General features: G+C 38.0%; 3 protein-coding genes across 3 annotated transcripts; 1 reads left to right on the plus strand and 2 right to left on the minus strand.

Moving 5' to 3' along the window:
• The first annotated feature begins 596 nt into the window (after positions 1–596).
• On the plus strand, positions 597–12615 carry LOC121327347 (methylcrotonoyl-CoA carboxylase subunit alpha, mitochondrial-like). Its single transcript, XM_041271310.1, has 19 exons — positions 597–807; positions 1313–1356; positions 1785–1918; positions 2203–2298; positions 2690–2811; positions 3074–3221; positions 3543–3664; positions 3903–4014; positions 4415–4496; positions 4830–4957; positions 5933–6116; positions 8012–8121; positions 8531–8747; positions 9090–9176; positions 9866–9915; positions 10326–10463; positions 10548–10655; positions 11884–11955; positions 12267–12615. The coding sequence occupies exons 1-19, from the start codon at positions 749–751 to the stop codon at positions 12384–12386; spliced, it is 2133 nt and encodes a 710-aa protein (XP_041127244.1). The 5' UTR covers positions 597–748; the 3' UTR covers positions 12387–12615.
• Positions 12616–12862: 247 nt separating this feature from the next.
• Positions 12863–15482, minus strand: LOC121326549. Its single transcript, XM_041269885.1, has 2 exons — positions 15304–15482; positions 12863–15035 (listed from the first exon to the last, which is right to left on the minus strand). Exon 2 carries the CDS (start codon positions 14915–14917, stop codon positions 13445–13447), a length of 1473 nt encoding a protein of 490 aa, XP_041125819.1. The 5' UTR covers positions 14918–15035; positions 15304–15482; the 3' UTR covers positions 12863–13444.
• LOC121326589 (protein ADP-ribosylarginine hydrolase-like protein 1) lies at positions 15300–24125 on the minus strand. The gene is made up of 7 exons (XM_041269922.1): positions 23835–24125; positions 23189–23308; positions 21133–21258; positions 20481–20621; positions 20168–20295; positions 18859–18991; positions 15300–15457 (listed from the first exon to the last, which is right to left on the minus strand). The coding sequence occupies exons 1-7, from the start codon at positions 24043–24045 to the stop codon at positions 15300–15302; spliced, it is 1017 nt and encodes a 338-aa protein (XP_041125856.1). The 5' UTR covers positions 24046–24125.
• Positions 24126–24911: the final 786 nt, after the last annotated feature.

Here is a 24911-nt window from a genome sequence, read left to right on the forward strand (position 1 = left end):
TTTTACACATTACGTTTAAATTTAGTGTGTACTTCGGACTGTTTAATGCGTAAAAATGGCAGGTACGCAGCTTATCTGAACCCCTGGTTAGACATCATTATACTTCATCCATGATGATTCTTGATTTCCATCATTGTTATTCTGTCCCTGCTGGTTATTTAGTGCCCCATTTTGAATGTGAATATTCTGAGGAGGAACATCATACAGATTCATTTCCCTTTCGCATGTTTTTAAATTAAAGATAACACAGAAGAAAATGACCTCGCCCAGGTAATGATTAAAAGTAATTTTACAGTTTTGGATCAATAGTTTTCAAGAGGCTGCAGAATAATAACCTGGCAAAATAAACAAATTAATAAGCAGGCAAATAGGTGCCACGTAGGTAGTGTTATTGTCACTATACTGCATTCCTTCACTTTCAAACACCATGTTTCAAATAGCATGCTCAAATTTTCTAACTTTAGGACCGAGAAGACAGATTGGCTGAAGTTACCGCTGAAGTCATTCAGCATAAATCCATGTACGGGAAGCCGCGAGGATCAAAAGTATCAATAACACATATAACACAAACAATTGTTATCATCATCCTACCATATATTGTACATTTTGCATATAATATTACCATCCTGGTATAGAAATACACCAATATGTAAACAATTATTAATAAACACCTTTTAACGGTTCGAATTTCGCGAACTGTTTATTATTTGATATTGCGTCTGTGTTGGGACTTCATGACAGGGTGAACATGGCTGCTGCCCTATTGAAGGTCCAGAGCTGGCAGGGAGTAAGGGCAGTGCTGCTGCAGTAAGTGATGATAACTTGTAAATCAAAATGTCTAAAATAAAGTTGATGGCCAGTCTAGTTCTTTGCACGGTTTATGCACTGGTTGATTAGTTTAATAAGCCTGGCATAGAGTTGTTGTAGCCATAGTGTAAACAATAGATTGTCTTAACCTTGACGTTGAAGTGTTTAGATTAGCATAGGATGATAGCATAGAAAACGATTGACTGTTTTTGCATCCCAGTATATTGACAAGTATAGTTACTGCTTTTTGTATCGGTGCTAAAGACGTAATTTAACGTATAGTTGTTTTAAAATTATAAGGTAACAACAGTTATATGTGTTTCATTAACGCCTTGTTTCTTTGCATAATGTGCACTTTAATGAGAAGTGGATCAAAACAATAAATAAAACTGTGGCGATGTTTTTGCTATTTTCTGTGCTTTCAAAGGTTGTATAAAATGCCATATTCTAGCAGCATTTCTTTACCCTGTTTGAAAACTATGTTCTTCTTCTGCTTCATTTTCAGGAAACGGCTATGGACCAACGGGCCAGTGAGGTGTTCATCTCAAGGTGATGAACTTTAGAATATGAAAAATCATCAGCCCTGTTAATTAACAGAGATACTCAACTTGGTCGACTTTTAGATAGCTATTTTTATTTAGCACTTTGACACTACCACACAGAATTAAAGAACTATGGCAAATTAAGTGCTGTGACACACTAGTGTTGGGAAGTTTCAGTGGTAAAGTTAATTACACCATTTGCCAATGTATTCACTTTGAATCTGCTGTACCATTATTTACAATACATTATATGGTTTATACATAAAGGCAACCGTCCTCTCTTAATACAGAAAAGCTGTAATACATTTACCACAGGAGACTGGATGTCAATTAAAAAAAAAAAAAAACCTTAACTGAGGCTCTGTTATTATAGGAAATAGTCGGTCTTGGTTTTACTGTGGCGTTTTATTGAGAATGGTCATTTGTGTGTTGCAGGGCGGATCGAGAAAGTCCTTATTGCAAACCGAGGGGAGATTGCATGCCGTGTGATGCGAACGGCTAAGAAGATGGGTGTCCGTTCTGTAGCTGTCTACAGTGATGCAGACAGGCAGTCCATGCATGTTGCAATGGTGAGAAAAAACAAAACAAAACTGGCTTAACCATTAGCAAAGCATGCATTTTAGGGAACCTGTGCAGTGCAACGCTTCACTATAATTCTAAACCTGTGACATTAAAACAAATTCACCTTGTGCAACTTAACAAAAGGTAAAACTATATGAGGACACTTGGCTAGCTTATTATCTGTGTATATACTATATCCAGCCAAAACATCACTATAACTAAAGAAGTAATGCTTGCTGGCTAGCTTTTTTATGTGATTAAGGGACTAGAAATCTTATTCTGTGTGTCCCAGGCAGATGAAGCTTATCACATTGGACCTGCATCGTCCCAGCAGAGCTACCTGTCCATGGAGAAAATAATGAGAGTCGCCAAAACGTCACATGCACAGGTATTTGTTGTGTTTAACAGTGGGCTAAATCAGCCAGGACTATACCTTCGGTCCACTTAAAAGCTGAGGTATGTAGTTATTAACAGTGTTCACTCAGGTCAATAAAAACCCAGCTGGGTTTGCAGTTAGTCCTCTTAATTTCATTACAACTGTACTGAAAACAAATATACATTAGTAGCCACTTTCTTACTAAAGTACCAGCACTAGAAATGCAGCTGCTGTGGTTTTCACTGTAGATTTGTTTTGTCTCGCCATACATTTTATATGCAAGTCTTCACTTTGAGAATGAATAGATATAGGAGGAAAATGAGTAGTCTATTATAAGTTAATAGCGCACTAATTGTCAAAAAGATTTGTTCTATATATCATTTGTCTTCTCTTTTACCTATAGGCTATCCACCCAGGATATGGATTTCTGTCAGAAAACACTGAATTCGCAGAGCTGTGTAAACAAGAAGGAATCATTTTTATCGGCCCTCCATCTTCTGCCATTCGAGACATGGGTATAAAAAGGTATGAACAAAAAACCCCACAGGAGAATTGATGTATATTTTCTATTTCTATAGTCTGTGGCTTAACTGGTTCTCCAGATTACTGATATTAAAAGTGAATGCTTTTGATTTAGAAGAGAAAAATAGAATGTATTTCTATTTTTTTTTTTTTTGTAATGCTACTGTGCTCTTATCTACAATACTCAGCAATTCTAGAGTAACAATGCTGCAATATAGTCAGACCCTTTCTGTGTTCTTGGAAATGGTTACTCTTTATATTACAGTACATCAAAACACATCATGGCAGCTGCAGGCGTTCCTATAATTGAAGGTTACCATGGTGATGACCAGTCAGACCAGAAACTGAAGGAAGAGGCTGGAAGGATTGGTTTTCCTGTGATGATCAAAGCAGTGCGGGGAGGGGGTGGCAAGGTGAGCGTTCTGCTGGGTGACATCATTCAATTTAGCACTGAACCGTTTCAATTCTTTTGGGACTCCTTTCGAAGTTTCTGACTGATACATCCGTTAATAACCGCAGGCAATGTCGTACCAGTCTTGTCAGCCACAACGTTTTTGGGGATGAGGGTAAAACGGTATAATGTACAATAAATGCCCCTCCTCAGTCAGTTTACATTCCTAGAGCATTCCATTTTGAGGTATCACCACTATGACTTCTCTTCAGTTGCTTCATGTTTGGCCTTCCAGTTGATGGTGATTGTTGCTGAGCGGCATGCTGTTGATATTCCTGTGTAGGGAATGCGTATCGCTGGATCAGAGGCAGAGTTCCACGACCAGCTGGAATCCGCCCGCAGGGAAGCACGCAAGTCTTTTAACGATGAAGTCATGCTGGTGGAGAAGTTTGTAGAAAACCCCAGGTACAGTATTTAACAAGGTGCACTTTTCTTTTTTTTCCCTCATTCATCTCCCATCACTGTATTTGTACCAATGCAATCTGACATGCAGACACACAGCTGCAACACATTATACACTGTCTTAACCAGTTGGGGACCCTCAACTCTTATTAGTAATTGTGCAGATTGTAATCATTTGCTTGTTTTTTGTTTTTGACCCTCTTTGGACTTTCATCAGTAATCAACCTCTTCTTCCTAATAGACACGTGGAAGTGCAGGTGTTTGGGGACCAGCACGGCAATGCTGTCTACCTGTTTGAAAGAGACTGCAGTGTGCAAAGGAGGCATCAGAAAATCATTGAGGAGGCTCCTGGGGTAAGGGGCTTATTGGCAGGCATGACAGTTTTATTGAATCAGCATTGTCCAAGAACACCAGTGCAACAGGCTGCAAATTTCATTCTTGTATGGGGTTGGATTAACACTAAGCTGACAAAGTGATAAACTTGTATTTTATAGACCATGAACTGCATGCATATATAAAAACCAATGTGTACCATGGCCACGTTTAAATATTATGCTGAAATATTTGCCAACACAGTTTATGGTTAGTCTGAAAATCTCCCTCAGTCTCACCACCATCCGCACTGTTGTCATAGAGATTAGAGAAGTTATACTGTGGCATTACCAGGGAAACACCTGCTGCTCCGTAAATAAGGAGATTGCAATTTTTCTGTAACAGTAAGAGAAACCGCCACCCCTCCTGTTTCCTCTACAGCCTGGAATCAGTCCGGAGGTTCGTCGAAAGCTGGGTGAGGCTGCGGTCCGAGCTGCTAAAGCTGTCAATTATGTGGGAGCTGGTGAGTAGAAACAATCAATCAAAACACATTGGATGAATTCATATTACAGGAATGTACACATTTGATTAGTAACTGAAGAATCAATTAAATGTACAATACTGTTGTGATTATTTAAAAGCATGCAAAGTTGTCCTTTGAATTCTTGATTAAACCACCCCCTCCCCATATACATCTAGTCTTGTATGTTTAATGTTGTAGTAATTTATTTATTTATTTAACGCTGATTCTTATGAAATGAAACCAGAACTTTTTTTCCTTTTCATTTTGCGGAGGTATTTAAATCTTTGTATCTACTCACTTGGAGATGAACCACTCTTTAACACTACCTCCCAGGTACAGTGGAGTTCATCATGGATTCTCAGCACAACTTCTACTTCATGGAGATGAACACGCGCCTGCAGGTGGAACACCCAGTGTCTGAGATGATCACAGGAACGGACCTTGTGGAGTGGCAGCTGAGGGTCAGAACATTAATAAACAGCTACATTAATAAATAGTCCTTGTTATATTGTGTTTAAGAGGCCAGTTTGTTTAATTTATATAACCCAATAAGGGAGATGAAATAGGAAGTCCTTCAGTCATTACAGCACAGTGGAAAATAGGGAACCTTGTCCCACGTCATTCCTAATCACAGAATTCCAGAGATCCACAATTTTAAACAAACAAAAAAATAAGTTGAGAAGCTGTCTGCGTGATGTGTGTGAAGATAGAAGTTCAACCCTGTTTAGGTTGTTTGTGTTGTGTTTCTGGTGAAAAATACTGTAAGCAAGTCATTTTGAAAACTAGTTGCTGAGCTTATTTGTTGCCACCAGAGGGCGCAAGCAACCTCTCACTTGAAACGCAACAAATAAAAGGAAGAAATCTGGAAACACCTTTTGTAAGCTTTGAGTTTGTAAGTTATTCCCAACAGGTCTGCAGTCCGTCAATATAGAGCGAACCCTTAGAACTGTTTTATCCCTCAGAAAATGTGCTGTTTTGTTTGCACTTGCACATGCTTCAAATTGGACCCATCTCGTTCACATGCTTGTATCTTTCATTGCCAATCTTCCCACTGGCAAATTTGTGTTTTAGAATACTTCAGTTCTGTAAAATTGTAGACATTATTCAGTTAACGTATTTTCAGAGATGTGGTGGAGTGAAGGAAATGTGGATAGTAAAATGGTTTAAAGATGGAAATTTCATTAAAAAAACTAGTGTTTTAAGGAAAAGTGACATTTTATAATTAAAAAATGCTATTTAAACAAATGATTGCAAGCATTCTCTCCATAATTTTGGTAAACAAACTCACACTGAACAGTTTGATCAAGATATACGTGTTCATGATTGATTCATTTATAGATTTATGGGAGTCCAACCATCAAGGGCAACACTATCGGTTTACCACCTCGCAGATTAAACTCAGACTTGTAGTTTTTTTATTAATGTATTTTTATCAGGTTGCTGCAGGAGAAAAACTCCCATTGATGCAGGGGGAAATCAAGCTGAAGGGTCATTCATTTGAGGCTAGAATCTACGCCGAAGATCCCAGCAATAATTTCCTACCTGGAGCTGGGCCGCTGCTCCACCTGTCTACTCCAAGAGGGGACGATTTCATTCGGATTGAGACTGGAGTAAGACAAGGTAAACCAATTGATAAACTCCTAATCATTGCATTCTTCCTTTCATATATCTATATCTATATATATATGTACACACACACACACACACACACACACAGTGCCGAGAAAACTTTTGTGAACCCCTTAGGTTTTTCACATATTTCAACCCTAAAATGTTCTTAGATCTTAATCTAAGTCCTAATAATAGATAAAGATAACCTGATTAAACAAACGACACAAAAACATGATACTTTTTCAACATTTATTTAACCACAAATGATTCAACATTCAATAGCCATGTGTGAAAAAGTATGTGGACCTTTAGATTCAGTAACTGGTGGCACCTCCTTGAGCAGCAATGACTTCAACTAAGCATTTCCTGTAACTGTTGGTCAGTCTCTCACGTCGGTTTTGATGAATATTGGCCCATTACTCCTTACAGAACTGCTTCAGCTCAGTGACATTTGAGGGCTTCCTTGCATGGACCGCTTGCTTCAGGTCCTGCCACAACATTTCGATGGGGTTTAGGTCTGGACTTTGACTAGGCCATTCTAAAACTCTGAAATTCTTCTTCTGCAGCCATTCTTTTGTAGATCTGCTTGTATGTTTAGGATCATTGTCTTGCTGCATGACCCACTTTCGGTTCAGCTTCAGCTCACGGACAGATGGCCTGACATTCTCCTCTAGAATCTTCTGATACAATTCAGAATTCATGCTTGTGTCAATGGTGGCAAGCCGTCCAGGTCCTGAGGCAGCAAAGTAGCCCAAAACCATCACACTCCCACCACCATGTTTGATGGTTATGGTGAGGTTCTTCTGTTTGAGCGCAATGTTCGGTTTTCGCCAAACATAACATTTCTCATTGAGGAGAAAAAGTTCTACCTTTGACTCGACTGTCCAGAGAACATTATTCCAGAAGTCTTGTGGATCATCTGTGTGCTCTTTGGCGAACTTCAGACGGGCAGCAGTGTTCTTTTTAGAGAGCAGTGGTTTCCTCCTGGCTATCCTTCCATGAACACCATTCTTGTTCAGTCTTTTTCTGATAGTTGAGTCATGAACACTCACATTAGCCAAGGTGAGAGTGCCCTGCAGATCCTTGGATGTTACTCTGGGGTTCTTTGTGACTTCCTTGATGATTTTCTGTTTAGTTCTTGGAGATTTTGGTAGGATGACCGACCGCTCCTGGGTAGAGTGACTGGTTTTGAACTTTCTCCATTTGTAGACTGTCTGTCTCACCGTGGATTGGTGGAGCCCCAAATCCTTAGAAATGGTTTTGTAACTGATGAGCATCAATAACTGTTTTTCTGAGGTCCTCAGAGATTTCTTTTGATCGTGTTTCCACACACCTGTATGGTAAAGACCAAACTCACAAAGTTTCTAGTCTTTATATAGGAAACCCCTAAAGATCTACTTAATTATTTAAACACCTGACTTTTTCACATACCCTGACTTATAATTACTTATTGTTTGTCTAATTCTTGCATCATTTTGTTTCAGAAGACATGGAATTGGTTAACATAAACCCTATTGGACATTTAAGGAAAGATTCAAGAAGGCTATCATGGTGAAACTATGGAATTTCCATAGTTATCATTGGGATTTATAAACTTTTTCTCGGCTGTGTGTGTGTGTGTGTGTGTGTGTGTGTGTGTGTGTGTCTGAGCCTACTTTTGTTTGTTAAAAAATGTAATTAAAGGATTCTCCTGTATACGTGTGATTCCTGCCTTCCAACTTGACAACATGCTACCACTGGGGTATTATACTGTGTTAAAATTATGATTATCTAATATTAAAAGGTTAACAACATGTTTTTATTTATTTTCCTTTTTAAATCCTTTGAACTCAAGCAAAGGCTTAGTTTATGTGGTCCTTTATCTCTTTCTGGTTTACATTTAAGTTGGATTTCTTGGTCTCCAGGTGATGAGGTTTCTGTACACTACGACCCAATGATTGCTAAGTTAGTGGTTTGGGGAGAGGATCGCTGTGCAGCTTTGAAAAAGCTGAGATACTGTCTGCGCCAATACAATGTAAGTACTTTCCATTGGACGTGCTTTAACAGCATCAGGCTTTTGGTTCATTTCTGTATCGGCTGATGCATCCACCATAGCTCAAAAATCACATTATCAAGGGGAAGGGAAAGGTGCAAAAGTTAATGAAATGACATTTGAAGCTAGATGCCCCTTTAAAAGGAGTCCATCTGATTTATGAAGCCTAATTTTAAATCTCATAGCTTTATGTCCGTCTGCATTAACAAACTGAACACATTATTTGCCCAGACAAAGATAAATCCACATATCTCAACGGCCAAAAATGAGCTAGATTTGCAAGTGTCTGGAAAATAGCAGTGGCATGTTTTTGTACGTGATGTCTGGCTTGGACTGATCCTGGGTGGTTTCGGTTGCTGCTTAATTCAGCTCTTTGTTCCTGTCTTGATAGATTGTAGGCCTCAGCACCAACATTGATTTTCTGCTGAGTCTGTCTAGGCACCCAGAGTTTGAGGCTGGCAACGTGCACACCAGCTTCATCCCTCAACATTACAGTGAGCTCTTTCCAGCCACCAAGACCACACCCAAGGAAGCATTGTGTCAGGCTGCTTTGGGGCTGGTATTGCAGGAGAAAACAATGACAAGTAACTTCAGCACGCATTCAGATGGTATGAGTCTGGTGGTTTGATCTTTATTTATATGGTGCTGCCGTCTTGTGTGCAAATAACTCTACACACAGACCTATAGTTGAAATAAGTAGCACCATAAACAAGTTTTATGGTGACATCTCATTTCCGGAGACACTGTAAATCTGTATACGGGTCTAGGGAAAAATAACTCCACTCAAAACAGACCAGAAATCAAATCCAGTATACTCGCATGCATATTTGTGTGTATTTTAAAAATAAGAAACTGAAACTATTTATTTAAAAGTTTCTTCAGTATCCACAAGTATGACATGAGTATGTTATTTTAGCCTCTAAAATCTGATTCTGAACTTTCTTTTCCAGACCGATACTCTCCATTCGCTTCAAGTAACGGAAGGAGGGTAAACATTTTATACACCCGAAACCTGACACTGCTGGATGGAGAAAATAGTAAGTGTTAAACTCCAAACAACGACAGACGTGATCGCTAGACATGATCGCTGTACACAATCCATTACCGCAACAAGTGCCAGAGCAGTTCACAGAACCTGAAGATATGTGATTCCCAGTACTGTCATCACAGCTTGCTGTACGAGTCTGACGCTTCTCTTGTTCTATCACAGCTGATCTTGTCTGACTCATTTTTCGGTATGTTTTCATGATATCAGTAGATGTACTATTTAAAGTGAATAGTCAATTGAAAAACCTAATTTGAAATGCAGCTTTTACACTTCTGCTATTTACTCAGACTTCACAGAGCTAATTTTAGATACGCAATGACATTCAAGCAAAGGGACTCGTTTGAACTTGTGTGATCTTCCATATCGTTGAGTAATTGTAGCTGTTATGCACACATGCTTGCAGTGCATGTACCACTTTTAAATGTTTTCTTGTGGGGAAGTTTGTTTCTATGGAAGCTTGTGACTCTTATAACATGTGAATGCCTTTGTGGATTGATTTGAAAAATGGATATCCCATCGTAAGTGTGGCATGAAAGAAGCAGAGTTGTAGATTTCTAGAACAAAATGTTCTCCCAAACCTGTTTAATGAAGTGAAATTTTCCCTAGTCTAGGAAATAAATTGCAGATTGAGCAATCTGAAAATGCTGTGCTGTTGAAACCAAAAACTTTCTTTCACAGAGATTGAAGTAGCTGTTTGCTACAATCAAGATGGGTCTTACAGAATGGAGGTAAATTCATTTCCAATTTTGATTTGATTCTCCACATTTGTTCAGGTTTATCATTTTTAATTTATAATTTTCCCAAACATTACTTGCCGCTGTTTGTTGTGTATTAAAATATCAGCCTTTCTGGGTAAAGTTGAAGTTGTCTATTTTACAAACATCAGTTTCCCTGTTCTTAATTATCCTTGGTGCTATTTTCATTTCACTTGGATAAGTCTCTGAAGCTACAGCACTATAAATAAGCCCTCTCTTCCAAACTGCTTACTTTGCTGGAGAAAGAAATGAAGCTGTTCAAACTTGCGTTTAAACCACAATGCTAAAAAGCTGTCTGCTTTTATTTGGAATTGGGGGAAGAAATGGTTTGGGCACTATTGTTTTTAAAAACCGCCAACCCCTATTATCATTTTCATCTTCAGATTGACGGAGAGTTGTTCCAGGTATCTGGTGATTTAATCCATGAAGACCAAGCTTCATACCTGAGATGCTCAATAAACGGAGTTGCGTCCAAGCCTAAGCTGGTCATCCTGGATAACACTGTCCACTTGTTTTCCATGGTAAACTCTTTTGTTTGTTGGGTTGCATTGCTAGAACATGACAAAATGCCTTTGCTTTATGTTCATCATTCCTTGTTTCACTAGGAGGGCCATGCTGAGGTGGCTTTGCCTGTGCCCAAGTTCTTGGCTGGTGTTGGTGCCACCGCAGCACAGGGTGGGACAGTGGCACCCATGACAGGAACCATTGAAAAGGTAGTTTTCATTTCCTAAATGCCCTACAGAACCCAGTATCTAAAGCCTCTGCGGTGTAGGATTATCTTTGCAGTAAAAAAAATATTTAAACAAGTATTCTTTAATTTTGTATTTCATGTAAAACAAAAAAAGTTCAGAGTAACACATTTATTTGATATTTATGCATTGGTCTCCTTTTTAACTGTGTCATGTACTGTATATATTCTGTTATATCAACAAAAGTGAACTTAATCATTGTTGCCACTGAACACATTTCAAGCAGTGTTTGTTTGAATAACTGAATATTTCATCGTGCACTATTTATAAGGTAGTATCAAATCATCTATAACCTAAACCTTCATTGTACGTGAGAAATAGCATGACTTGACTTACGGTTTCTGCTTAAGAGCTGATTTACTAAAAACTACAAAGTTTAAAAGATATGTCTGTATGGTCTGTAATGCAAAGTTGCATATTTTTTCTCTCAAGCTTGGCACACATGGTAAGACCTATCTCAGACAAAATCTTACCATATACTGCCCTGCACTTTTCAGTTAGTCTTGCACTCAGTTCTGTATTGACCCTAAGCAAGATGCTTTGCTGATAGCTGCTATGCTGCTTTGTCAGTGCAGAGTACAATGAGCTTCCTGCTCCCTAGTAGAGGATGTTACAGCAAGTTGGACCCTGGTTCAAGGTTGCAGAGCCATCTCGGTTTCTTTTAGTCTTATTTTAGTCCAACTCCAGTGGTGTAAGCTGTGGTTCTATCTGGATCTGATGTCTTTGTCTGCTGTGCACCCCGACTGGAATATGACTCTGTCAGCTGTAACTTCAGATTTATCATTGCAGCATCAGTATTAATCATTGTCACTATTCACTGTGAGGCTACTCAGCGTTGTCTTTTCTGCACAGTGTGCTCATGACAGACGGGCCAGCGTACTTAACCTAATATTTAGTTTCTATGCGAATTACTTCTATGTAATCCCATTTATTTGTCATGTACAATGTTAATCTGTTGCTGAATATGGTGAAGGACAGTGCCGCTGGCTAATCAGGTACGATCCTGGCAATTGCTAGAAACAATCTGGAGAACAGGTTTGTAATGAAACTTGCTAAGGAACCAGAACCCAAGATAATAGAAGAACCCTTTTATACTTCACATTATCATGGCAGTTTTTTTTTTCATGAACTTTGTAAGTTATACCCGTGGTTTGATACTGATGCTCTCATTTAGTTATTTTTGTTCTCTCAGGTATTCGTGAAGGCAGGGGATAAAGTACAGATTGGAGATCCCTTGATGATCATGCTAGCAATGAAGATGGAGGTAAGAAGATAATTAATAAAATCTTATATGCAAAGATACTTTTAAAGTATTTTCTCAGTTCTTCTGAGTTTCATGACCATGAAACATTATTTCTGTAGATCTATATCACATATCATCCTACATACATAAAATTATGTGAATACATCACGTGTTTTCATGGGATGGAAAATATAATGGTTACATTTTTTTTTTCCTAAAGTATCTAAGCATAGTGACGTCCTCTTATTTTTTTTCTGATTTGCACAGTAGTGTAAATCTGTATCATCACACCCTAATTCTGTTCTGAACCCCCCATGTTTTCCTGTTCACAGCATACTATCCGGGCACCGAAAGCTGGAGTCATCAAGAGGGTTTTCTTCAAAGAAGGTTCTCAGGCCAACAGGCATTCACCTCTAGTTGAACTGGAGGAAGAGCAAGCCAGCTCTGATTGAGCTGCTGGGTGCTTCGTGTATGTAGACTCTGAGGTTTAGAAGCAACACTAATTTGTAATGGGGGTGGAATATGTAATAATATTGTAATAGTGACTAGTGCTTTGAATCCAAATGGACAACTTGGACATTTTCAAAAATAATGGAATGCATTTTTGGATGAAAAAATCCATTGTACAGGTTGCCTTATAATTTCTTGAAAACTATAAATAAATATGTTTATTATTCTCTGTCATATGTTTATCATGGATTTTCATTATGCAGCAGAACCTAATTTTTGATATTGCTATAACTAATACAACAAAAAAAGTAGATATGAACCGTGTAGAAAATAAAAGGTAATTCTAAGACAATTTAAAAGCCTTTATAGTACTTTTTTTTTCATTGAATAATTATGATTGATGTTTTTCTATATTCAAATGTATTGTTTGTTGATGTACAGCACATATTTATTTAACATTCACAGTGGTCACCAATAAGTCATCAGGACATTTTATTTGTGTTACACATTAAAACCTGAAAAGGTATATAACATACATGAGGTACAGGAGACTGACACAGTACTTACAATAATCAAACAATTCAAATCTGACATGGACCTACTATATCTATAATGCAATTCAAAAACAAGACTCCATAGGCAAATAAATGGCATTGGTGATGCTAAAATACAACATCATACAGGCATTACTGTATTTATAAAAGTCACATGTATCTGATATTCCCAGAGCTGCTGAAAGTGCATTCTCGCTTCAAATCAATTCAATGGTAAAACTTTTACCTTAGACTTCACATTGAGTGTTTTAAAGTGATACAGCAGCTGAACAAATCCATTCAAATGACATGCATACAAAAGCTCTGAGTTGAAAGCCACATGCAAAAGATGTGTGACCCTTTGACATTTATCTTTTTAACTCAAATTTGCTTTGTCTGCCAACCTCTCAATGCATCTAAAACTAGTCCTTAAAGGCAGGTGGTCTTTAGACACAGCTCATTTTGAATACACTGAATTCACGAGGGGAATTGCTATTGACTCGTTTGACTGTATATAAATGTAAATATCAGGAAAGCATTATGAGTTCGCTAGCTCGCAGCACTACCCTTGCAGTGGGTCTTGATGCCTGATGAACCTCTATTGGCTCAGCATAGCTGTGTACTTTATACTTCCATGGAAGTGTCTTTGTGTTCTTGTCTCCCCGCCTGCTGTTGCTCATACTGGGAACGTGCCACATGCCTGGTAAGCGTGCCTCTTCGGTTAGTGTTTCAGGCTTTGCTACTTCTCGTGCTCGAGCGACGCAGGCAAGCTGGTCCGCGACCTTCTCATGTTCAGAGTGCTTTTGTTCCAGAGCTACTTTAATGCCAACCACAGGGGTGACTGAGAGCACGGAAGACACAGGTATTTCTGTACAGCCTTTTATTGGCTCATCTACGATGGCCTCCAGAGGTAGTCTAACAGTTTGTGCGAGTTCAGAAGCTGATAGTGTAGCACATTCCTCCGATTTTGCTTTGTGAACCTGGGATATTGCCTCTTTTATGTTCGACTTACACCTTTGGCCTGTGCCAGGAAGCCTGTCTGCATCATAGTTGGGAGTTGTGGGAGGATTCATTTCAAATCTGTCTTTAGGAGAAGTCTTTTCACAGAGCTCATGTTCCAGGCTCTTGTCCTGTATAACAGAGGCCCTTACTTCTTTGTGCTGTGTAGCTGGAGAGACTTTATCTGCATACAGGGATTGATTGTTGCCGTCTAACCCGTGGCTGGGAATTTCTGTAGCTATTTGTTCTGAACAGTTTTGTGTCTCTGAACATGCCAGCTTCGTTTTGTATTGAGTTTCTGTCTGGCTAGTTTGGGACTCAGAATCACTGTCGGTCTGAATCTTTGGGGAGGTTGAAATTTCTGTGTGTTCAACCTGTGGGTGTATTGTTGGTGATTTGTAAACAAAGATTTGATTTGGGTTGCAAGGAGCACACTTCAGAGAAACCAACACAGCACTTTCAGTCCAGCTTTCTTTCTGTAACTCTTCAGCAGACGTTGGTAACATTACAGGTGCAGTGTCTACCAGTGACTCCGCCGGAGCAATTTTGACATCCACTTGAGAAATTGAACTTGTGGTGCCCAGCTTTGTAGACAGTGAGTGGTGATCTGCTGTCTGTTTATTCAGCTGAGTATGATGGTCCTCTTGCTTCTTGGAGACTGTAATATTATCTGTGGATTCTGTTTCTTTGGTTACACCCAGCCTGTGGGTGTTTATGTCGGTGCTTTTATTCTGTCTTTCTGAAGGGCCTTGTTGAGTAGTGTTTTGAGCAAAATTGTTCGCACCATCAGAAGGCTGGACTTTGTTCAAGGTAATCTTCTCCTTTCCTGGCTCATTAAGAATGAGTTTTTCCATTTTGTTCTTGATACCAAACTTTGTAAATCTGCACTGAAGCAGCTGAAACCGAGTCAGCCTTGGCTTCGCAGCAGCTTGTTGTTGTTTTTCTTTTGCCTCGCTGTCCGATTCGACAGCCTTAGAGTTGTCCTTTTCCAGTAAAGACATGTAGTTGAGAAGATTATTGATTTCATCCACTGTGCGCTTGCTGGCTAAATTTCTGACAATCTGTCTTAAACTAGTAGAATTCTCACAGGGTGATATATAATCTTTGCAGACACACGAGCTGAAATAAAAAGATCATGTTTTGTATTTTTGTCTACAGAGTTATTCAAACATTTAAAGTAATAAGTAGAATTTGAAAGCTAATATCTACAGTAAAGTTGCCTCACAGTCTATACACACGGAGGAAATATGAATATCATAAAAGACAGTGTCACTTGAAGGCAACATTACCTGCCTTGTCTTTTTGCTGGAATAGTTAGTAAGCTTGGCAAAACAACAATGGAGAGATATACATAACGTGTATTTGATAAACGTTATCTATTAATTACCTTTCCCCATGAGCAACATGGTACAGTCCCTTGCCCAGTCTTTCCAGCTGTTCCTTTAACCTCAGGTTTTGTAGGATACATTTGGGAACGTTTTCAATCCCGTACAAAAGGCCATACAAGCATCCAGCTATGGCACCTGTAGATTCACTGTCTCCTGCAGAACCAAATGTTTAATGGCATTATTAAATTAACAGAGGCCCCAGTTAGGCACAAAGGACTCAACTCTTTACTCCAAATTGTCACTAGCACATCAGCATATTAACACAGAATGGCAGAAACACACCCAACCAGAAATAAATCCTTTATAAAATAAATAATCCTTTATGGCTGCCTTGATGAAGTGAAATGCTTGTAAAACTTACTGGTGCTGTTTAAAAAACAAATAGGACAGAATCTGTCAATAACTGCTGCACTGTGCTGTGTTTGATAATGTTTTGATGACAGCACTAGATGGCAGTATCTGTGAACAAGCTGGCTTTAGTGGTGATGTGAAATGGCCAGAAATGAACACACAGCACTGCGAGTGAAATGGTGAATGAAAATGCTACTGCGCGGTTTATTAAACAGGGCAAAATAAAAGGTTTTAACAAAAACACTTTGTAAAATAAAATGGCACAGTAGCCAAAATGAACAGGCAATAAACAGACATACAAACGCGTGGACGAACAGACACAAACAAGTACCGTGCTGGGTAGTTCTCCACTCACCAAACACACAACCCAGAGTGAGTGAAAACGGGCCTTTTTTTTTTTTATGCAGCTGTACCGAGACTCGATTGCTAATCAATCATTCAATTGGAATCTCGGTACACCTGCATGTGAATTAATGCCTGTGCTTCCACACTAACTACCCACTTTAATATGCAAGTTGCGTGATACTCATATACATTTTAAACACTCATGCACATAACCCATATTATATCCTGTGTACCAACTACAATACACCAACATTAACACACTACACGCAACATACAACACAGAAATACACACAGGGGCGGGGCAACATTGCCACAATATCGTATATGCAGTTACACTTGTGTCGGCTACAGTGTCTTTCATGGGGTTTCCATGCGGGGCAATTTACATGTGAAATGGCGATGCGCCTGCACATTTGGGAGAATGGCTCGTGTAAATCAGGTTTGTGGCCGAAAAAAATGGCCAGAGGGGAATAGGGTAAATCTCATTTACTCGTGTAAATGACAAAACACACTTGAAAATCCACGCCCAGTTTCGCATGGAAGCCTGCATTTCATGCATAAATGTTAATGAGCAAGGGAGCGGGTCAGTTCAAGACGGCAGAAAGTAGTGGCTGATGGGCGGTTTTATGGTTAGTAGTGGTGTAGTTCACCTTAATGATAATACAGTCAGCTTTTTTATTTATTTATTTATTTGCTGTGTCTGGTCTGTCATGTTGTATATCTCTTGTGAGTTTACAGTTCTGTATAAAAACCACTAGCCATGAACTGCTGAGGATGCCAGCCTATACAGAGCAATCAGCACTCTTTTTTTCCCACTGGCACAGGAGGACATATATAATTCCTTTTTGGCTGCATGTCTTCCTTTACCACTTCCACTATAATGCTGAATGTTGCACTGGTAACATGAAATGATGCTAGCCATTGGCATTAGATAACAAGGCATAAGGACTTGCTCGTAGAGGTTCAAGTTTGGAGGTTCAAGCTCCCGAAACAAAGACAAAACAGCCACGGTTCCCAATCCAGACAGCTTTGGGAGCATATGTGGAAGTTTTCAGTTTTCAGCCATGGTGATCTGCAATACCTGTCTTGGTCAGTTTCAATGTATACCTCTCAGTTAAATTTTAATAAATGAGTCGTAAGATAAATTAGTTGAAACAGATTCAATACTAATGCCATGCCACCCCGCCAATGACATTTAAAAAAAAAACTATTTGGGCAGAGCGGTAAAACCAACAAGGCACGAGGCATTTTGTTTTATTATAGCATGGAAACCATATTTTCTCAAAATTTCTATAGTAATCTTCAAAAACAGCACAAGTACTTTAAGCATAGCTAGTTTACATAAAAAGCATATTACATAACCTAAGGGGCGAATCACTTGTAGATATCCATACACCACTAGAATTTTGAAAAAAAAAAAAAAAAAAAAATGGTAGCAATATTTAAATGTATATTAATAAACATGACTAACCACATTTAATATGTAATTTTGAATAACAAACGGTAGCCACATTTAAAATCACAATAAAGATGACTGATGAGGTATATCAATTTTAAATCTTTTGGAAAACCAAACTCTAGATGAGATTTTGGATGAGTCTGAATCAGACACCAACACTTATTCAAGTGGTGAAAAAAAAATACTACTGCTAGGCATCGAACTTACTAAAGCACAGCTTAAACATATCAAAGGATAATAATTATCTTCCCCAACACTGTCACCTTACACTGCCGCAGGTCTTGTGAGAGGTTTGTTTTGATGTGCAACTAAATATGGCCAGACGTGACAAAGAAGAAACACCATAGTGCTTGAAACCGCTTGCTGCAGCCCCACCTACTGTTCGGAATGAACATCAAAAAAAAAAAAAAAAAAAAAAAAAGGCCTGTAAATCTTCAAAGCTGCAATTTCAATGGCAATGTTCAATTTCACATCTCTAAACAGTGCTTCTTGTTTTTAATCAGTTCACTGTTTAAGAATAATAGTCTCACTGAACCGACACATTTCAATTGAAGGCTGGTTCAACGTTTAAATCACACAATTAGGTTGTGCTGTGTGTATAACCTCCGAAGTTCTTTCAATCAAAAACACATTGTTGCCTTTTAATCTGTAGACAGGTGAATTTCGCGTGGCCAATGCAGATCCATGTTATAAACACATAATCATAACACTAGTGTGTAACGTCTTCATGTGGGGTTTAAAAAAAAAAAAAAAAACAGAACCGACATTTCATTTGAACACGGCGACACTTTGATATCATTCGGTTGTGCAGAGTGCTTTCCATTCAAAGGAAACTGTTGTCTTTTAACTGGCCAAATGTATGTTTTGACTCGTCTCAAATTAAAACTTTTATACCTCAACATCAACAGACTGAAGAATTGTAACAAGAGGGATTTTTTTTAAAACCCTACCTGAAGACATTACACACTATTATTATGCTTATCGGTTAATAATGTGGATCTGCATCGACCACGCAAAACTCACCTTTCTACAGATTATACACACAGCACAACCTAATTGCCTTTGGAGATTATACACACAGCACCACCTAATTGTGTGATTTAAAAGTTTAACCAGCTTTCAGTTGAAATGTGTCGGTTAAATGAGACTTTAAAGGAAAACTATTCTGAACAGCTGTATTCGTCCCATCCCTAATATATATATATATATATATATATATATATATATATATATATATATATATATATATATATATATATATGTTTGCCACTACAAGGTGGTCATAATGCCGCTGGTCTAATTTAATTGGTGCTATAACCAAAGACTAGAGCTAAACATAGTGCTCATAAAGCACATGATAACAATATCTGCTTAATCTCATGCCCTGAATGTAACTTGCCTCCATGAATCATGGCCCTTTGACAGAGTTTGTTCCAGTCATTGCCAGCAGCCAGCAAGGCATCATAGATGATGAGTGTAATTTCAAGACCCTTTCTTCTTCCAGACGACTCTGAACTCCAACGTTTGTACAGCTGTCAAACAACAATCACCCAGGAGGTTAAATACAACTCAAGGGAAACTTTGTAATGGATTGTAGAACCTGTTGCCATTATCGTTCATCAACTCAACCCTTTCTTATTCATTGAAGTGGAACAATGGCGTCATAGTTTCCACAGCTGCAGATTAAAGGTGACTGAAAAGTATTTTTTTAATCTTAGCACATGCCCATGTCAACTATAGCAGATCTGCAGGTTTTTTTCTGAAAAAGTTTTAACAGAACACCAATTTTACTTTGATCCTGAGCTAGAAAAACTTGAAAATGATTCATAATAACCTCCAATGCTACAACTGCTGCAGGTGGTAGCACAAGCATGCCTATTTGGGTCATGTGATACAGGGGAAGTGTCAATCAAAACATGCAGTACCGCTTCATGACCAGCATTATTTCCCTGCTCTCTTTGATTGAATCCACCCCATACTGGCGATTTGTAGCTAACTTAATGTATAATGCATGTGGTGGCTAGTTTACTATTCAGTGCTGGACTATCTCTTGTCTCAGCCAATACAAAAACAAATAAGTAATTTGAAAGACTGCATTGTTGATGTTTGAATAAATATTTTACCATCAGCCAAGCACATACCCTGTTTTCTTTTGTTGCTCTGGCTGGCTTGATTTTAGCTCACCATGACCGGTAGAAGTAGCAGCTCTACGTTTCTCAGGGAGTTTTCAACAAATACATGAATTACAGAATAACCATATATTGAAAATATACAATATAGCATCTTAATTATCTGTTAGTTACATTTTAAACACAAGAAATTGATGTTTTTGCAATCGCAATTATATATTTAATATGTAATATAATCAACAGTTTGCTTTATTGACCCTTTAACTTTTATTGGTACTTTTTGCAAGTAAGTTTTCGCTTTTGCCATTAAGCCAGTGTTATATATGACAATGACTGGCTACTAGAACTGAAGAGTAGCTGCTGAACTCAAGTGAAAGCCCCCAAAAACAGACTATATCACGTAAAGAAACAAAACAATATTATGTGCAGTAAGAACCACTTAGAGTAGCGGCAAACATCATAGAACGATATGAAAACAAAATTTGAAGCTACTTCTTATATTTTTCCAAAGATCTGTATTTCCCCTATATGGCTTGTGCCCTCTGCCCAATTCCCACAGTTCATGCTGCTCATTTTTACCTTGTGCCTTTCTTTGGCATCGTAGTTTTCTGGAAAGACAGGATTGTCACAGCCGTCTTTGTCAATTGTTCTGTGCTGGAGGTAGAACAGCCACTTGGCTTCAAAGTAAAACCAATTTTCACTATAATCTAGTGAGAGAGCAATAACAAGGATTACCAAGTTTAGTCTGTTTTGTGACAACTTTCATGAACATATTGTAGAATTTTGTTTTACGGGATATTGCTAAAATTGACATTATTTATTTACAAAAATAAAATGTTGGTCTGCAACACCTGTTAACAAATCTTCGTGCTAAAAGCTATTTCTGTTGTACCTGAAAATAGGGCTATCTTCTTTCTACAGTATTTCTCTGCCTGTGACATCACACCCAGCATCAATCGCCCCCACTGAGACACAGGCTTCCCTTGTATAGCATATGATGTGAACAGTGCTGTACATAGAGAACCCAGGAAACCTGCCAAAGAGACATGCAAGCCATTCATTCAGCATCTGACAGAAGATGTGCCTTCATAAGGATTAGAGTTTGCTACTTTGGAAACAGCGCTGTGAATTAGTAACCTTTCAAACATGCTGTGTGACTATGAATAGCTACAACATTCATTTTAAATGATTATAATTATTTCAATGTTCTAGCTGGTTTTATTGTGAAAAGCTACTGAACCGATATGAAAAAATGCATACTATACTAAAACTTACAAACTAGACCGTCTGTCTAAATTAAACATTTTGTTAGTTGTATGTATAGACTGTTGCCTGAATTATATTCAGTTGCTCATTTTTGTTGATGTGGATGTACTACTGATGTGCATCTCCGGGCACTAATCATACCTGCACATAAGGACACTGAACATATTACAGCTCTGCTCTGTCAAACTGTTCTATTAATACAAATTTCAAGCATTCTGGTGCAGTAACAACCCACACAGCTTCAACTCCTTATTGAAAGAATTTGCCTGGTCTATTACCTGCAGGGTAACTGTGCGTCATTCGGCCACATTCAATGCTTGCTTGAATAAGGTCATGAAGTTGCTCGGGTTTTGAATAGCACATTCCTATACACATGCCTCTTCCAGCAGCTACGCATTTAAGTTCTGTAAATATAAAAGCGGATGAGTTAGTTTAAAAAAAAAAAGTATGAAAACAAAACTTGCATTATTGTGCATTAAATTAAACATTTTACTGAGCGTGTGAAGGTGATTATAGAAGCAGCAATAATCAATAACCCTATAGGTGTCTTTCATGGGGTTTCCATGCGGTTCAATTTACACGTGAAATGGCAATGCATGTGCACGTTTGGGAGAAATACTCGGTAAATCAGGTTTGTGGCCGAAAAAACGGCCAAAAGCTGGATAGAGTAAATCTCAATTACTCGTGTAAATATCAAAACACACGGGAAAATCCACGCCCAGTTTTGCATGGAAACTCGCATTTCATGTGTAAATGTTAATGAGCATGTTTATCCTTAAGTGACATCACTATAAATATTGCAAGGCAGCAGGTCAGTTGTAACTGTGGATTCCAAGATGGCAGAAAGTAGTGGCTGATGGGTGCTTTTATGGTTAGCAGTGGTGTACTTCACCTTAATGAAAATGCGGGCGGCTTATTTTTATTATTGTTTTTTTGCTATGTCTGGTCTGTCATGTTGTATATCTCTTGTAGGTTTACAGTTCTGTATAAAACCACTAGCCATGAACTGCGTTATATTCTTTTTATAGTATTAAAGAGGCTGTTTGAGAATACCCTTGCTGTAAAAACTACGCTAAAGTTAAACACGAAGAGGAAGTGAGTTGGTTACTAAATGTCTGTAACTGATTTCCCTTGTTCAAAGACAACATGTGTACGCCCTCCACTCAAAATCGTTGGAGCTAGGAGGAAACCCGGGCATTAATAAGTACAGTTAGTGACTTGGATATGTTCAGCCACCTGGATCACCCGAAACAGCGTAACAAGCATGTGTACAAACAAGTGGTTGATGCCCTCTCTGAAGGAGGAATAGAGCGCATAGTCCCACAAGCTAGGGACAAATTTAAAAAACTCAAACAGTTTGCTGGCAGAGGATGTTTGGAGGTTCAAGCTCCCGAAACAAAGGGAAAACATCCACTGTTCCCAATCCAGGCAGCCTTTGGAGCACAAGTGGAAGATGTATGGCACAGAGCTTTAGAATCCTAAGTCTCTGCTGGTTTCCAGCCATGGTGATCTGCAATTCCTTATATTGGTCAGTTTCATTGTATACCTCTCCGTTAAATTTTAATAAATGAGTTGTAAGATAAATCAGCTGACACTGATTCCATACTAATGCTATGCCACCCCCTCCAATGACATTTAAAAAACAATTCGGGCAAGAGCAGTAAAACACATTATGTATAATGCATGTGGTATTTTGTGGTATACCAACCAGGCATGACGTATTTTGCTTTATTACAGCAGCTTAGATTCACTCGTGTACCAGTTCTCTGCATATGGAAACCACATCTTCCCTAATAATCTTCAGAAACAGCATGAGTACTTTACGCATAGCTAATTTACATGTCAACCCCCACCTTAACTGCTTCATTTGCATGACGTCCGATGAAAAGCCTGGTTTACGTAAAGCCTGGTTAATGTAAACCTAAAAAAAAGCATTTTACAGCAGACATTTTTCTCCCAAATGTCTCGAGCTAAAAAAACAAACAAACAAACAAACAAAACACATGCATGGAAACGCCACCATTGCTATAGACAAAAAAGACACATCTAATGTTGACTTTGCAATAAATACGCAGAGTTCATGTTCATTATAAAATACAATAAAAATTAAAAAATACCAATTAAATACCAATACTTTGAACAAGAACTGTACATAAGTGACCAGACAGTTGCTAAAATTAATTATACGATCCAAAACTATTTGATGCTCTTTTTGTTCTTTCAGGAGAGAAACCAGTTTTAAAATTAGTCCAGACGGCAGGTTTACAAGAATAGGATGCTGTATTATTGAAGTGTTATTAAAAATTATAAATTTAGTCAAGTTAACCCACTTACCAGGGCCACTTTTGGTGGAAGGATCATGTCCCAAATCTTCATTGCTATTTTGAACTCCGGCCAATGCAATAAGGTATTTTTTTGCAAGTTCCCTGTAAAATGACTGCCAGCTGTCCAGACCTGAGCCAGAATAAATTGGATGCGGTGATTAAGAACATGTAGTAGGCTTGATATTTTTTTTTTTTTTACTATTGTTTAAAATAGGCTAACGTTTTTTAACAAGCATATTCTGTTACGACAGCCAACTGAAACACACATATTTATATTATCATACATCTTCTGTCACACCGTACTTTCGACAAACTATGCCATGATAAACCATTACATTTCATTTTAGGCTACTTATTTATTTATTTTTTGTCATTGCGACTGTATAAGTTTACAACTTTGTAGTATTTGTAGTGCAGTACTTTTTTTACTAGGGCACAAGCGCTAGATTTATATTAAAAATTGCTTAATATCCTTTAAAAAACTAATACGGTAAGATTTAAAACGGGTGACATTGTTTCACATTTTATCACACTGTATTACTGCCTATACAACCGACCTTATCAAAATCCCAAATTCCCCCCCCAAAAAAACATAAACATAAATAAACACGACTTCAAAAGAGATGTGTGTTTTTAAAATGAAAATGTCCCAATACCCGCAGTAAGAACTTCAGCCGTTGCCATGTGCATTAATATATCCAAGGGAACTTCCCATTGAGCAGGCGGCTGAACTACTTTGTCCAGATAATGAGTGTCCTCAAACTCCTTGAATTTCTGCAAACATTTCCAATAGCCCTGGCGCGTGTTTTGGTACCCCACTGCATTACCGACTTCCACGAGAACCATTGCTGCTTTATAGTTTTCCATTTCAAAATGAACTCTGCTCCTAGTCGTTAACTCATAACATTTACTGAGACCTAGCTAGCTGCATGGCACACCGGGATGCATTCAAGTTAGTGGAAGTACTGTATAGTGTTGCAAATACACTCTGTCTTTACCTTGGTTTGCTGATGCACTAATAATAGCAATACATTTTTATAGTATTACTTTACCCATATGTACTTTCAAGACAAACATTTCTGCTTGCTCTCAGGTATCTGGTTACTTCAATGTTAAATATGCATACTGTAATAACAAGCTTGTATAAAATATCCCGTCTATCATAAAACCTAATACGCTTCAACTATGTGCACTGTTTTTACTTACTATCTATCTATCTATCTATCTGTCTGTCTATCTATCTATCTATCTATCTAAAGCATACATCTCATTATTATTGTATAATAAAAACATTAAATCCAGACAGATATGTATTTGGATAAATATAGGCATTCATTGAAAACATCTATTTATGCATTTCAAATATAGGTATATTTAATTATAAAATATAGAAATGTGTGTTAATTATGTAGAAAAAAAGACCTGATATACCATATACTTGATATACTAGCCTATATTTTTTCACAGTTTGGAATATTTGAATTAGTTCAGTGCCTGCTGTTAGCTGGCATTGCTCAGATATCTCATGTCTTCTCAGTAAGTTACATTTATTATAAATTATATTTACTATAATGGCTGAATCACTATTTTGTAGCTTTTTTGTCAACACAAAAGTTTATCTATAGTGAAACTGCATTGTATATTGTGTGATGTTTACATATAAAACATGTTAACATTAAAAGCAAATACTTGGCACAGCAGGATACTGTTGATGTTGGCATGTGCAGTTATAA

This window comes from Polyodon spathula, chromosome 14, assembly GCF_017654505.1.
Source record: "Polyodon spathula isolate WHYD16114869_AA chromosome 14, ASM1765450v1, whole genome shotgun sequence".
Taxonomy (NCBI): domain Eukaryota; kingdom Metazoa; phylum Chordata; class Actinopteri; order Acipenseriformes; family Polyodontidae; genus Polyodon; species Polyodon spathula.

What these genes read in the sequence shown, in the direction of transcription:
- LOC121326549 (XM_041269885.1), bottom strand. Translation starts at nt 14,917, where the DNA reads ATGTCTTTACTGGAAAAGGACAACTCTAAGGCTGTCGAATCGGACAGC.
- LOC121327347 (XM_041271310.1), top strand. Translation starts at nt 749, where the DNA reads ATGGCTGCTGCCCTATTGAAGGTCCAGAGCTGGCAGGGAGTAAGGGCA. An exon ending in CGAGACATGGGTATAAAAAG is followed by an intron (nt 2,812 to 3,073) that starts GTATGAACAAAA and finishes TTTATATTACAG; the next exon opens with TACATCAAAACACATCATGG. An exon ending in TGCTAGCAATGAAGATGGAG is followed by an intron (nt 11,956 to 12,266) that starts GTAAGAAGATAA and finishes TCCTGTTCACAG; the next exon opens with CATACTATCCGGGCACCGAA.
- LOC121326589 (XM_041269922.1), bottom strand. Translation starts at nt 24,045, where the DNA reads ATGGAAAACTATAAAGCAGCAATGGTTCTCGTGGAAGTCGGTAATGCA. An exon ending in TTCCACCAAAAGTGGCCCTG is followed by an intron (nt 21,259 to 23,188) that starts GTAAGTGGGTTA and finishes TTATATTTACAG; the next exon opens with AACTTAAATGCGTAGCTGCT. An exon ending in GACGCACAGTTACCCTGCAG is followed by an intron (nt 20,622 to 21,132) that starts GTAATAGACCAG and finishes TCTCTTTGGCAG; the next exon opens with GTTTCCTGGGTTCTCTATGT.